At 37.5% G+C, this 14,316-nt stretch overlaps 2 protein-coding genes across 2 annotated transcripts in view; both read right to left on the bottom strand.

Moving 5' to 3' along the window:
- Positions 1–305: 305 nt before the first annotated feature.
- LOC144633552 (mitochondrial antiviral-signaling protein-like) overlaps positions 306–14,316 on the bottom strand; it is an 85,880-nt gene continuing 71,869 nt past the window's right edge. Inside the window, exon 5 of the transcript XR_013567069.1 lies at positions 306–1,174. The gene's annotated coding sequence lies outside the window, so the exon portion shown is untranslated. The remainder of the gene's footprint in view (positions 1,175–14,316) is intronic.
- LOC144633531 (ATP-dependent RNA helicase DHX58-like) lies at positions 1,167–12,212 on the bottom strand. Its single transcript, XM_078492381.1, has 14 exons — positions 11,878–12,212; positions 11,021–11,095; positions 10,773–10,915; positions 9,741–9,990; positions 9,362–9,421; positions 9,134–9,190; positions 8,673–8,846; positions 7,889–8,265; positions 7,004–7,222; positions 5,742–6,690; positions 5,233–5,413; positions 4,439–4,583; positions 2,829–3,029; positions 1,167–1,809 (listed from the first exon to the last, which is right to left on the bottom strand). Exons 1-14 carry the CDS (start codon positions 12,155–12,157, stop codon positions 1,504–1,506), a joined length of 3,417 nt encoding a protein of 1,138 aa, XP_078348507.1. The 5' UTR covers positions 12,158–12,212; the 3' UTR covers positions 1,167–1,503.

Below are 14,316 nucleotides of genomic sequence, written 5' to 3'. Positions count from 1 at the left end.
AGGGTCATAAGAGATGTCGAATTGGAATTTAGAAATGTTGGTTTTTCAGGAGGGAGGAAAACCGGAGAACCCGGAGAAAAACCCTCGAAGCAGGGCGAGAACCAACAGCAAACTCAACCCTGCTCCCAATAGTCTGATGACATAAAAAGAAATTAATTGATTTCTGGTTTGACTCAGAAGGCTCTAGTCTGCACTCCTGTCAGTTCAACAGTCAGAATGAGTTACACTGGTCTGAGATGCATTAGATTGGTCCGTGATTATTACATAGATTGGTATGAGACAGTCTGAGAAGCACATGATATGGTAAAAGAAATATTTTATTGATGCCTATTGTACAATTCCATCCACTATAAATTAGCAGACCACTTCAAAACTGTTTAACCTAAATGCTGACTACACTTAGAAACAAAACAAACGACATTTACGAATACAGTTTATCAGAAATTACAAGATGACTACTTAAAATTTTTATTTCACCACACACTAATGGCCAGGGAATGAGAGGCGGCTGTATTTGCAGGCTATCTATGAGAATTTTTTTCTTTTTTCTTTTTTTCTTGATTGTTATTGCATGATTACTTATTTAGATTAGCTACATGGTGATCTGTCTCGCATGGAGTGTTCCACTCTTTTACAGATTATCCTTATGTCTTTGCTTGTTTGTCTATACAGTTAGACTTAGATTTAATTGCCATTAAAATTGTAATAAAAAAATGTCTGATGGGAATCATGGTAGTTGTATTCAGCGTTGCCAAGTCTGAATACAATTACCATGATTCTCTGCACGCCCGCGTCTTCTTGAGGGAATTGGCCATTATAGTACGTACAAGATATGACATGCAGACGAGGCAGGTAGCTCATTCGAATAATGTGCATGTCACTCTTTTTTACACAAAGAAAAACTTAATACTAAGGTACAAAAAGTCACGTAAGTCGGTCACAGTGACATGAGAGCCAGGTGAGAAGACAGTAACAATATCAATCCACAGCCACAGGTAAATTGTAATAAAAGCCGCCATCGTTTCTATGGAGGATGAAGCTTGCAAATCATTACACCTCAGCTGTTCAAATTGGTAAAAATAAATTTGCTTGAATCTTGAACAAATCATTTCAGATAATAGTTACATAATGTAATGATAAGCATAAATTATCAAGTGCAGCATTCCCAGCATCATCTCTGTGATCGGGTCAAATCTGATCTTAGCCTATGATGGGCTCTTCATATTTCGCGCTTCTAACAGTGGCAATAACACAATAAGCTAAATACTACTGAGAGGTCTTTGTTAACCTGATTGTCAAACGAAGTAAGTAAAGTTTTGTAATCTGCAAAACTAGCACTGGAAAAATCAGTCTTTATTTATACGGCTGTCTATTGTATTAATTTCAACTAATTTGGCTCCGTGACACAGTTCAAAAGCATCTCAAGCAACTAATTTTCAATCTATTTCAGCAATAATTATATAAAATAAACCACAATTCAATACGTTTGGTCAAAACCTTTTTTCAAACGTCAAGGTTTAAATCAAAGTCGAAATCATCTTGTGCTCCATCTGTGGCTTGTTGCAGAAGCTCATCACTAGACGCCTCTTTTATGCCAAAGGGAAGGTCTTTCCACTTCTTAAATGTCCTCCTTTGAGGATTCGGGCCTGGGAACTCCAGAACAAAGCTGCGAATCTTGATGCACATCCACTCCACACCATTGATGAGAGCTGTCACCCCCCAGTCCTCATGGCACTGCTTGCAAAAGATCTTCTTATTGAAAACGATGTCATCAATTGTCCTTGGATTGGAAAGCTTTTTTGTATGAACCTAAGCAGGAATTATAAAAACAATCGACAGTATAAAAGTCGGTAAGAACTTGCTGTTTAACGCTTAAAATCAAGACTACATAGTTGTAGCTATGAAAGTTTCTTTTTTCTTTTCGGGCTAAGAATAGCAATTGCTTTAATTGTTTGTGGACTGCAAAGACCATTTTGTTCATTTCTTGTTGCTACCACATGTACCTTTGTGTCTTTCACATATTCACTGCGCTGATATTGACTCAACGATTGATACGATATTACGTAGCTTTATTTTGATTCTATCGTTATCTATGTAATATATTATTGCACACTTATACCGATTTATCTAGGGGAATAAGTGTCTTTACCGAACCCCCTCCCCCCTCAAACAGTCAACGTAATTTTGAGATAAATGAACCGAAATTACTGCATCGAAAATTAAAAAAAATAAACAATACTTGTGATGACGTGCCTTTCTTGTTTGGAGCTAACTTTACATTTGGACTAGAGGGAATCCTAATTCCTTTGGTGCGAAAAGTGACGACCGGGTAGGTGCCAAGAGTTTTATTGGGTTTAAAATCGGCCATTAATGTTTTAAGGGGTAAATTTAAGTCAATATTTTTGGTCAAGTTGTGTTAGTGCAAGGTTTAGCCAACAACGTTTATGGTTTTTCAGACGCGCTGTATTCTTAGGGATGCAAAAAAATCGAAGCCTTTTGGTGGGTGTAGTAATTGTGTATTGTCTTTGTACGGTGTTAAATGCATGGCTTTAATTGCACCATCTTGTAATTTCCTGTTTTTACTTGAATTCTGGCCCCAGTTGTTCAAAAGGTGGAAAACGCTATCCAACAGATAAATCACTATCTGGTGGATAATGCAGTATGTTTTGTTAGATCTGATCCACTGGATGGCAATTTATCCGGTGGATAGCGTTTTCCACCCTTTGAACAACTGGGCACTGCTCGTCAGGATAGAAAAGTACAAGTTGTATGTCATCAGTCTGGAGAGATATAGAACAAAAATACTGTATCATAAGAAACTGTTTTACCTTGAAATCCCTGAAGTCACTGTTAATGACCACGAAGTGACTTTCTTTAATCGTTCGGATGTCATGCGCTTGACAAGCCTCTACGTTGCACTTGCGGCAATGGAAAGTGACGTCACCAGGCAGATGCACTGATTTTCGGGTGGCAGTCAAGTGCTTCTTGTAGTAGCGTTCCTGAAAGTTCTTTTGTTGTATAGCCTTTACCTACACACACGTTAGAATGAATTAAACATCAGTAGGAAACAAATTGAAGTTCAGTTCCTATGTAATGTAGTTTATTCCTATCTTACCCATCTCTCTTGACAACAACAACAACAACAAGCTTTATTTGCATGACTGTAAATTTGTTACAATATTGCAAAAGCGTAAACTTATTTAGTAATAATAATAATAATAAAAATAATAAAATAATAATATTTAGTAAAAAACAAAAAATAATTCATATAAAATAAATTACAATGATAGTATTTTGTTACGTAAATCAAAACAAGATGATATAAATTTAATCAATTGCATGGTCACAAAATGATCGGAAGAATTCATTAATTCTAAAATCAAGTCAGGCACTGGTAGTCGGCTGACATTTAAGATGATAGGCTGTATTGTCTTGTAAAAGTTATCTCTTATTGTTGTATATTTGGAACAATAAAAGAAAAAATGAATTTCATCTTCGGTTTTATTACAATCACAGACCGGGCAGAGCCTATTATGTCTGGGCGTATTGTTATATCTGCCTAGTTCGATCATTAACTTATGATTACTAATACGTAATTTAGCTAATGTTCTCCTAAAAGAAACTCTCCTAGTTAACTCTAGATAATTGGAGGTAGCATATTCGTTCTTAAAAGATCTATAAAATTCTAGTTTTTGAGAATGCTGTAGAGTATGCTGCCAGTACGAAATATATTTCTGTTTCATTGACTGCAGAAACATTGTCACTTTTGCGGTGTCTACTAAATCAGGATTAAAATTACCAAAATTAAAATATTCGGATATCTTCATAAGATTAGAGTAAAAACTATTTTTACCAGCGGTGTGAAGTTCTAATGAAATTAAAAAAGACTGTCTGACAAAAGAATCCGGTTGCTTTTCTTGGAGATATATCAAATAGTTGAGGATTCTTTGATTAATGGTGATAAGGAGAGGAAATCGACCAAGCTCAGTTCTACATGCAACATTAGAAGCCTTATTACTTACTTCAAGATAGCGTTTACAAAACTGTAGATGTGTTCTTTCAATTTGTGAACCATCCCAGGCCTTAAAATCAGATTTTACATAACCACCCCAAATTTCACTATTATAGAGCAGAATTGGAGATATCATTGCATCAAAGATTTTACAGGCAAGAGAAGGTTTCAATCTACTAAAATTTGTGTGTCGTCTCAAACTAAAAAGTGCATGAAGTCCTTTCTCTTTTAGGTGATCAAATGAGATTTTAAAATTTCCTGTAGAAGATATTTTGGTTCCTAAATAAGTATAATATTGTACAACATCAATTGTTTGTCTTGATGTAAACAAGGTTGCGACCTGCTCATCATGCGAATTTTATAACAGGTGATATAATCGCGTTAATAATAATTGTGTTAAACTGGGTACCTAATTGCTGTGCTAACCTGTTGAGTAAATGATCGCGGATCCATGCTTTGCACATTACTTAGAGCTTCGATCATGAGGCTTTCTCGAAACCAACTGGTATGTTCCCTCTTCAACGCTCCTGAAGCTTGACCAACTAACACGCTGTACTTTCCCTCGTCTGCCCTGATGGATTACGCAAGTAGTCTAAAAAGTCAGGCCTCGCATAGTTTTTTGTATGGTATCGAAGTTGAGCTAATCGTAATTAAACTACAAGCAAGTTATATTTGTTATAAACGTGGCTGCTGACTTCTTATCGTTGTTAAGACTCAGTTGACTTTGACCCCAAAAATGACTCTGAAGGTGACTTTCACTCAAGTTGTCAAAACTGTAAGTAATAAATAAATGTCCTGCGCAGCGTTTTGAATAATGGAAAATGCAAATTATAATAATGAAACGCTTTGTTGGATTAAAATCATTACATTTTGGCAAAGCTGCTTTCATCAGTAGTTAATGATCACATTTTTATATGATTAAAGCGTTACCAATTTTCATTTTTCGTTGTCAAAACGTTAGTCACGTTAGTCAGGCCTATCTGACTAGACGAACTGATATGAAACCATTGGGTACAAGGTCAATTGCAAATTATGTTAATTCATATGAGACATGATATGTGAATCCTTTACTTTTTTGTAGCAACTAACTTCTGTAAAACGCCATTTTCGACGATGGGATCAAAGGTTTATCTTCTACTTAACAACTATCTACACGGTATGGGGGCGGTCCACACGCCAAGTTCTTAAAAAAGACTAATGACAATGAAATTGCAGTTTACCTGACACGGCCACGTGACTGCACAGTGGAAATCTCGTTGCCCATCATATCGTAACGGATGACATAGTTACAGTCCCTGATGTCTAAACCTTCTTCGGCGACACTTGTTGCGAGTAAAAGGTTCTTCTCTCCAGTGTGGAATCTATTGATGACTCGCTCCTGATCATTCTGGGTCATACCAACTAAAGTTAACGAAGAAAACGGTGATTAGATTACCACAATCTTTCTCTGCTATTTTTGGTTATCAAACCAGTTGGAAGATTGTGATGGAGTGAGTTAAAATGCTTCTAGAAATATTTTACAACCTTATTTATGTTACTAAGCTTTTTCTCCCTTAGCCAGAACATGCATGGCTTCTGGCCTGTGTTAATTCAACGTGTTCAAATTCTTGGGCTAAGATACTTTTTTGGTGGCATAATCAATGTCCCAGTTACTTACTTCCAATGTTACTTATTACGATCTAACATTGGTAAATAAGCTTCCTTTCTCACTAATACAAAGCTTACTTACTGTTGCCATCTCCACTGCCAACAAGTTTCTCAGGCCTGAGAACAGCATTGAGCTCCTTGGTTTCCTTGATCCAGTCCAGTAACGCTTCCGTGGATTCTCGAGTTCTTGTGAACAGGATGCCTTTAGGACCCTTCCATTCTTTTTTGCCTTCATTCCGATTATCTGAAGGTTTGTCTTCTTGTGCGTTGTCTGCTGTAAGACTGGCATTCTCTTCACCTCGATCTGGTTCTTTCTTGTGTTCTCCATTAACTTCAGCTTTGCCTTTTTCCACTTCATCTGTATCACCAGCCGTTTCATTGGCATCACCATCGCATGTAACGTCTTCTTCTACCATAACCTGGCCGTTGGTGGCATCGTCTGTTGACTCACCGTTGCTCTTATTTCCACTTTCGTTTCCACTGCTTTTTTCTCTGTTCACAGTCATGGCGTCTTCCTTATTTTCCAGATTCTTTTCCTCTGTTCCATTCTCCTTTTGACTAGCTTCATTTGCACCGTCATTCTTGCTGGTTTCGCTATTGCTGTCCTCTTCTTGCTGAGGTTTCACGTCTTTGTAGTTTTTCAAGAGTAATTCTTTGAGATGCATAAGCAAAGGATTTACGGGCTCTCCCTGTTCCTCAACGATTTTTTCCAAAATCTCCATTGCATGCTCAAATATATTTTTCAACTTTTTGTCGATGGGTAGGAACTTCTTTTCGTTCAAGGAAACAAAATATCTTTGCAGACGTTTCTTGGCATTTTTCATTGTTGTGCTTGCGTTGATAGTAAGTGCCACGTGATATTCACGGAGCTGTTCTGCATACGTCACAAGGAACCGATCTCCTTCCTCAATAGAGCCTTTGTAGAGCTGTTCTACCCACTGGCGATACTGCTGACCAGCTTTGTCTGTAGGCCCGACCTTGTATGATTCTCCTCTAACCCTCTTAATTAGGGCTTCTATTTTGTCCATAACCTTAAAAAGACAGGTAACATCACTGTCACTTATAAAGGGCTTGCTTATTAGTTCTTTCTATATAACATAAGCTGACTAAACCTTTTTTTGAGGCCTGTGCCGAACAAAATATTGTTTTTTGGTTTTCGGAGCGTTGGTTGCTGAGATCAGCACATTTTTACACGGGAAGCATTCTTGTACAAATTTCGCAAACTTGAGCAAGAAAGTTTACATCCAGTTCTTTGTTGAAAATAGCTCAAGCAACAGGGTACAAGTAGAGATATTAATACGTGAAGATATGAATGCCTTTAAAAAGAGAACTGTAGTGATTTACCTGTGAAACAATCTTCACAAATGGATCTTGGCTGGTATTGGGAGCGTGGAATATTTCCCTTTTCGGAACGTTTGCGTACTTTTTGAGCTCTTCCTCATTCTTCTTAACAGTTGAAATAACTGCAGCATCCAAGTTAGCAGAAACAAGAAGGATATGTTTTTCTGCTTTCTCCACGCTCTGGGCTTTGCCTGTGCCAAGAGAGGCAGTGAAGCCAACAACCTAAATATTGAAAAAAAACGTAAAAAGCAATTATGGCACTACAAAGAAAAAATACTATGCAGACTGCAATTTTGGCTGATACACTTTAGCTACCCTATGAAAGGATCGAAAACCTAAAGTCCATACCATATCCCATGCCACATACCTATGTAGCCTATATAATATCATGGAAGTAGCTTCACATGTGTGGATGAGACATGTCTTGGTAGACAACGTTTAGCCAGTGGCTTGGATGGTGCAGCCATTTGTCTAAATCTGGTAACACCAAACGCTGTGTAATCTAGGTTAAAATAATTGGCCAGAAAAATGTTTTTTTCCATTGGATTGCGGGCTCATTACCAATTTTTTATGCCTATGGGCAGTGAATTCCATTATTAAAATAAAGGGCAAAGTAAATTACCGGAAAACTCAGCTTTTAGGCTTGGCTAAATCTATTTAAAAGCCTACTCGGCACTATGCGCCTCGTTGGTTATCTACCATCTCACATCTAACGCGCGCTCGTGGAATAATTGTTAAATATCCCATCGCGTTATACACACATAAAAAACTCAAATTGATGTGTTTAATGGTACGACAAGAACTAATATGGTTTTACATTTGTATGCTTTTTGGCGCACTGTACCATGTCATAAAAACCGCTATTTAAAGAGTAATCTTGTGTAATACCTGTGGCAACCTGTGCTGTTTTCCAGCCTGCTTTTTCAAAGCGAGGTATCTTTCCATGATCCGGTTGTAAGAATGTTCCTTGTCTGCGTGGTGACACTCGTCAAACAACAGGAGACTGATGTCGCTCAGTTGTACTCTTTCTTTCTCGCTTTTACTGTTCAGCGCGTTGACAAGTATCTGAGCAGTCATAACAACGACCTTGTGATTTTTCAGAAGATACTTGAGAGGAATTTCTGTCGAGTTAGCGCCAGAAATTGTTCCTACAGGGTACTTGTCTCCAAGAAAGTTTTTAAATCGCTCCTTTTGCTGAAGAACAAGATTCACCGTGCTCACGATGAAGACGACTCTTGGTTCTTTTTTAGTGTCGCCCCCTGCTTCTGTATAATTAAGATATATACAATTTGCTAAAAATCCGTATCTGGCACTAAGAAATATCAATTTGTAATGGGTGTGAGGTTGACATGACATGACATGTCATATGACATGTCGTGACATGGGTACTATAACACCGTAGACAAAGAAAAGGAATCAAAGGGAAAGGAGGCATAGAAAAAACAAGCAAAAGAAGGCGAAGCTGCCATAGCACATCATGTATTGTGTATAATTTGGCAATTATTCTTCCTTTTGCAGAAAAGAATAGTTACACTTGGTATAGACGGCATGTGCTACATGAATGCTCCATTATTTGTTCACTTTTTTTTCTTTTGAAGAAGACAGTGTAAGCAGCCAGCCATTTGAAAATATAGCGTGTTAAAGCGATTATAAAATGATAAGGATAACTTACCACCAATTCCAGCGTCAAGGTGTTTTTTGGCGATGTCTATCGCCACGTAAGTCTTTCCACTGTTGGTGGGCGCGCAAATGATGGTATTTTTACCTTCAATCGCTGGAGCTGCCAATTCCTTTTGATATTCTCTAAGCTCCAATATGAAAGAATTGGCATTGCTTCCCAAATACACTACAAGAATACAAAAAAAAGAGACATCTCAAAATGTTATAACATGCATAACAAGATTTATGATGAAAGAAATTACCCGAGATAAGCATGATATTTTTGTCGTATAGAAGTGCTGTAAGCCAGCTCCACAAATACAAAGTTTTCTTTAGTCGGTTTTTTGATTTCTTACAGATTAACATGCATCATTCGAGTTGGAAGATTTAGTTATTGCTGGGTGTATTTTGTTGTTGTTTCAGATTTATTGAACAGCCGAAATTCCTCGTCTCTGAAATAAACACTACACTTACCTGGAGGGATGTCGATTTCCATTTCATGTACAGATCCATCGTCACCAGTACTGTCTTCTGAAAATCAACAAAAGGCAAGAATTACTAATTTATAGGAGAAATAAAAGCGAGTGATCCTTTCTTTCCTATAATTCGTTTAAGCCCGAATTTCTTTTTCAAGGATTTCTTTTCAAGTGGCGATCTTGTATTGAAATATATAAAAAAGGTGTAATAGTGTTAAAGCATTACCTTGTTTGCTTGTTAAAGTACTAAGTAAACTGTCTTCGACTTCCTGCTTTGACTCAATCTCTGTTGGTGCATGAAAAAGACAAAAATGATTCAATGACTTACTCAAAATTCGCTAAAAAACAGATTAAAAAACCCCAGGATAAACAGAATTAATTAAAGTGACTCGAGTTAAAGTTCTAAAAATTGAACCTTTTTGCTGGCCCAATGTTATTATCAGGAATTATCATATTATTGTCTTATATTGTTTTTTAACACCCGTCAGTCGCAGAAAGATGTTACAAACTGAGAAAGCCGTTCTGTTTCATTATTTTCATAGATCCTGCCAAAAATCAGTTAGCAAGAAATGTCTTAAAGAAATATCACCACATTTCATTGCTACCTGCAAGTTTCCTTTGGATTTGGTTGAAGTGGTCTTCAACAAGACTAAGATTTAGCTCTAGTGGTTTATCCGGGATTTTCTCATCTTCTTTCAACGTATTCTCTACCAAGACCGTTTGAAGCATGGTTTGGAATTTTCCTTCGCTGTACATCTCCCACAGTTTCTTGGCTGCTTGTTCACTTGACAAACGAAACGTTGCGACGATGGAGCCTTTAGCAGTGTTGACAAACACGGCACCCTGAGGAAGATGCTATGACGAAAAGTAAACAAGTCAGTATACTTGAGACTTCAAGGTACACCTTCAATTCACGGCCCTTTTCATATGTAAACGGGTTGTCTTGGTTACCGGGACGAATCGTGTCGTCTGTTGATATAGGAAATCTCAGCCCGAATGACCTGGATGAAATTCAAGAGACGAAACCATAATGGTGACATATAAAGGTGTTAATTGTTTTCGACTATCGTACTTTTATCGACACTTGCAACTTAACCTGTTAACTATAATAAAGAAAATTCGTATACTTCTAAAGTGGAAATACACACAAGGCAAAATTATGCCATTTTAACCCCCCAAGTTGCGAAATTGAAGCCATTTTTTTAAAAATAATTTTCATCGCGGTAACCGGGCTGGAGTTTCATATGGGAAAGCTTTTTTCCGGTTGCCGAAATTTTTTTACAAAGGTAATAGGAATAAGGCAAGATCTCGGCAACTGGACAAACCCGGTCAACCGGGTTCATATGAAGAGGCCCTACGGCACAGTTTTCGTCAAAGTCTGACAAACTTATCGTCATTTTTAGCGAAATTGCCATAGCCGAGTCTGCAGTTAGATATAACATCGCCACAAATTCGGTAAAAATTAAAAAAAAAATTATAGTCTAGCATGATAAATCTCGCTATCATGCTCAAACTCCTCCATAATTGTTTATTATAACCCTGCGTTCAATTGCAACTGATCGACTCAGGACCCCCCACTTGGGACCACGCTCAACAACCTTTTTAAGCCATTATTTACAAAATTGCCGCATTATAACCTTTTGCAGCTCCTTTCGCATTTTCTTGCTCTCAGCAGATGAATGATCTTTGAATTTTTTAGCCAAATACGTCTCCAACTCTGAACAGTCTTCTGGTTGCTCTTCGCTATTCTGTGGCACCAAGTTGCCTTTTATCGTAACATCTGATAACAAACACAGACAAAGACATTGATTAAAAAAAGTTTTACTTACTTATGCTAGTATTCATAGACTTCATGCATAACTTTCTTTAAATCCGGATCACTTACCGATTGCTGTACCGATCATCTTGAAACCAATCACAGACCCAGCCGTGTCAGCGGTTTCATCATCCTCTGTATCAACTGCATTCAAAATAAATTGAATAAATTAATGCCTCGTCTACATTTAAATTTTTCGTATACTTCATTTTTGATACTTTGTAACTATCGTCTTCAGCTAGACGAGATAAATTCCATTTTCCATTTCGAGATGCTATGAATTCCATTTTCCATTTTCGAGATGCTAAAAAATTCCATTTCCCAGCCAAAATTTTGATATATTTTGATTCTCAGTCCTAGTGACACATATCCCATTTTCCCAGCAAAAATCGAAATCTCAGTTCTCATTCTACCTCTTCAGGCCATTCTGTACAACGTTGACGAGTGGAAATGGACAAATATTTATTCACCGTGGTTCGATGTATTTATCAATTGTGTTTAATATGTCAAACCCTTTGAAGTGAACGAATTTTTTGGGGACAAGAAAAAAGATTTTTGCTGGTTTTCGGCTCGAACGCAAAAGATGATTTTAAAAATGTAAAAATGTGAAATATAACGTGGGCGAAAGGGCTTACGTCTTAATGGCAAGGCCAAAATGTATACGCCGATATGGATCCTCGTTTTGAACAAAGAAAATATTGACCATGAACTGTACTGAAACCTTCTTATAAAAATTTCACTGTTTATTACGGTGGCAATGTGCATTTTAAATATAAATCTTAGCTGTTGGCGATGCTAGGTTGAGCGTTTCAAAATTAAAGAGACCTCCTTTGGAAAGCACTTTTGCTTTCACTTTCTCCTTCGTTTTATGGGGTGCAAATCAACACCGTATATAAAATTATAAAATATATATAACCAACTGTTACCTGGATAATTGTAGTAAGGATCCAATATCAAGGCAGTATGTTCGAATCCGCACTTTCTTAAGGCTTGTACGAAGTCCTGAAAGCCTTTCTGCCTTCGTTTTAACCGATCGACAAGAACTGAATTTGCCCTTGTTGGACCATGGTTTCCTTGCGAAGCTTCAATAGCTTCCTTGTCTATCTGTTCTAGGCAAGACAAGAATGGAAACAATTCAACGGGGATGACCTCCTTCATGAAATATTTCAATCGTTTTTCCAGGATTTTTTTCTCGTAAATCTTCATGGTGGGAGCTTATCTGTAAATCTCTACTTAAAGCTGTTCCCGAAGCGAATGAAACTTTGCAAGATCTGGGCTTTTATATATACCAGTCAAATGAGTGAAAGTAAAACCTGCAACGACAGGGAAATTCCCGAAAACGTCACACGATTTTTTCGGAAAGCGATGCCAAAAATTTCACTTTCGTTCGTCTGAGAGAAGTTTAAGAAACAAATTTCGAGAAAATGTAAGTCAGCAAATCGGTTCTTATTTGAAAGCTAGCTGGATTCTTTAAACAAGAACAGAAAATATTTTTTTCTGTCTTTTTTCACGGAAACCAGCCATCCGACTGAAAATTAAAAAGGATTCATAAGCACTTCCGGTATTGGAACTTTCCCGAAATGCATTTCATTAATATAAAATTACGGGGAGAAAACCGCTATTTAAGAGGTTTCGCTTTCGATTGGGAACTATCTTTACATTTTTGATTCGAAATTTGTAAAAATCTATTTTTTAAATCATTAAAAGCGTCTTCGTTCAAGAAAAATTCGGCAAAAAAGTTTGAGCCGTAAATAATTTTGTGTCTTGTTTTTTTTTAATATGATAATTTGGGTCTGTTTCGAAAATTTTTACACAAGGGGTTTTTCCCATAGCAAATGTATATGCAAAATATTGATTGCATCCCAGAAAAAATTCCCGCGATTCTAAGCAACCTGTTACAGAATTTATACCGGCTGAATTTACCGAGGAAGCGAAGCTCTATGTTTCAGTTCCACTTTTGATCGACACTCAACTTCCTACATTATGCTTCAAAACCAATAATGCCAAGGGTAAAGTGATGGGGGTACACCCAACGTCTTATTTTTGTTGGACAGACTTTGCTTCAGCTTATGTACGATAATATTAAAGTTGTCGACATATATTAATATCTAGGCCAGCTAGTATCTTCATTTACTTTTTAGTATAGGCGCGTTTACACGACTGAGAAAATTTCCAAATTTCTAAGTTTTTCTGCCGTGTAAACGCACCTTATTTCTCCGTTTTGATTTGACTGTTTCTCTCTACAAAAATTATTAGTTCTAACGGGTCTGTATTCAAATTGTTCTGTCGTGTAACGGTAGTCACAAGGTAGCGATCATCCAAGTTAAATGGATCTTTCAAAAATAGCAAATTTATTTGTCAGGTGTGTGCATGTTTTGACCTTTTATATTATGCGAGAAAAATGGATCGGCCCATATTTGGCGCATGTTTTAAACAGCAGTATGAGGCTGTATCCTGCATCTTCAGAGTTATGGTCAGAAGGGGACGTAAAAGAACCCACAGACTTATCGTAAAGAGTAGGGCATGGAGTTCCCGGAGTTGTGGTCTGGTCTTTGCCCGTTGTACTGTACTTACTGTGAAATGCTCGGAGATATTAGCTGTACAAGCCACTCTACAAATCCCAGGGTAAATAAAAGTGATGTATGTTTGTATGATGTTAAAATGACACTAAAATAACTAGCCCCCGAAATTAGGGATAGAAAAATTGTGCTTAATCCTAAACTGCATAATTGCGTGGTCGTACTTTCGAAACGTTTCCGCGTATAGCATGACTTGAGTGGGGCTGTCTAAATACTGTCGAAAGTAATCATTTGTGTGCTTTGAATTTGCAGAGTGCAACACAATCTAAGACGCCGATTACATAGTTTTTTTTATCCTGGCAAGGGGGCTAGAATTTAAATGCCAGAACGTGACCGATTTCAGCCCGGGTTGAAATATTCACCGCATTATCGGCCCATACAACGCCCAAGCTTTCTTTCAAGCCCGGGCTGAAATTCCGTTAAAATAGCTTGCAATAATTTTCACCCCTTATCTAGCCTGCTAGCTGGCGTTTTTGTTGGGTTTAATGCGCCCCTCGCGGCTTTGCCGCTCGTTGTCGTGGCTCTCTGCTTGCTCGCGGGCGCGTTAACCCAACAAAACCGCCAGCTACGCAGGCTATTCCTTTTCAGCTCGTTTGATAACTTTATTTTTCCTGAGCTGACTAATGTAGTCACGTGTTAGGTAGTGAGACCGATTTATATAAAACAAAGAAACAACCAAACAAACTACCAAATCCTGAAAGACCAAATTCTGAATAATTCCCGTTGCATGGTTTATAAATGATAAATATAAATCGGCTGAAATATACCGTAGAAATCCGGTTATAA

Source organism: Oculina patagonica, chromosome 1 (assembly GCF_052425735.1).
Source record: "Oculina patagonica isolate OP01 chromosome 1, crgOcupat, whole genome shotgun sequence".
Lineage (NCBI taxonomy): Eukaryota > Metazoa > Cnidaria > Anthozoa > Scleractinia > Oculinidae > Oculina > Oculina patagonica.
This window is presented reverse-complemented; position numbering and strand designations above follow the sequence as displayed.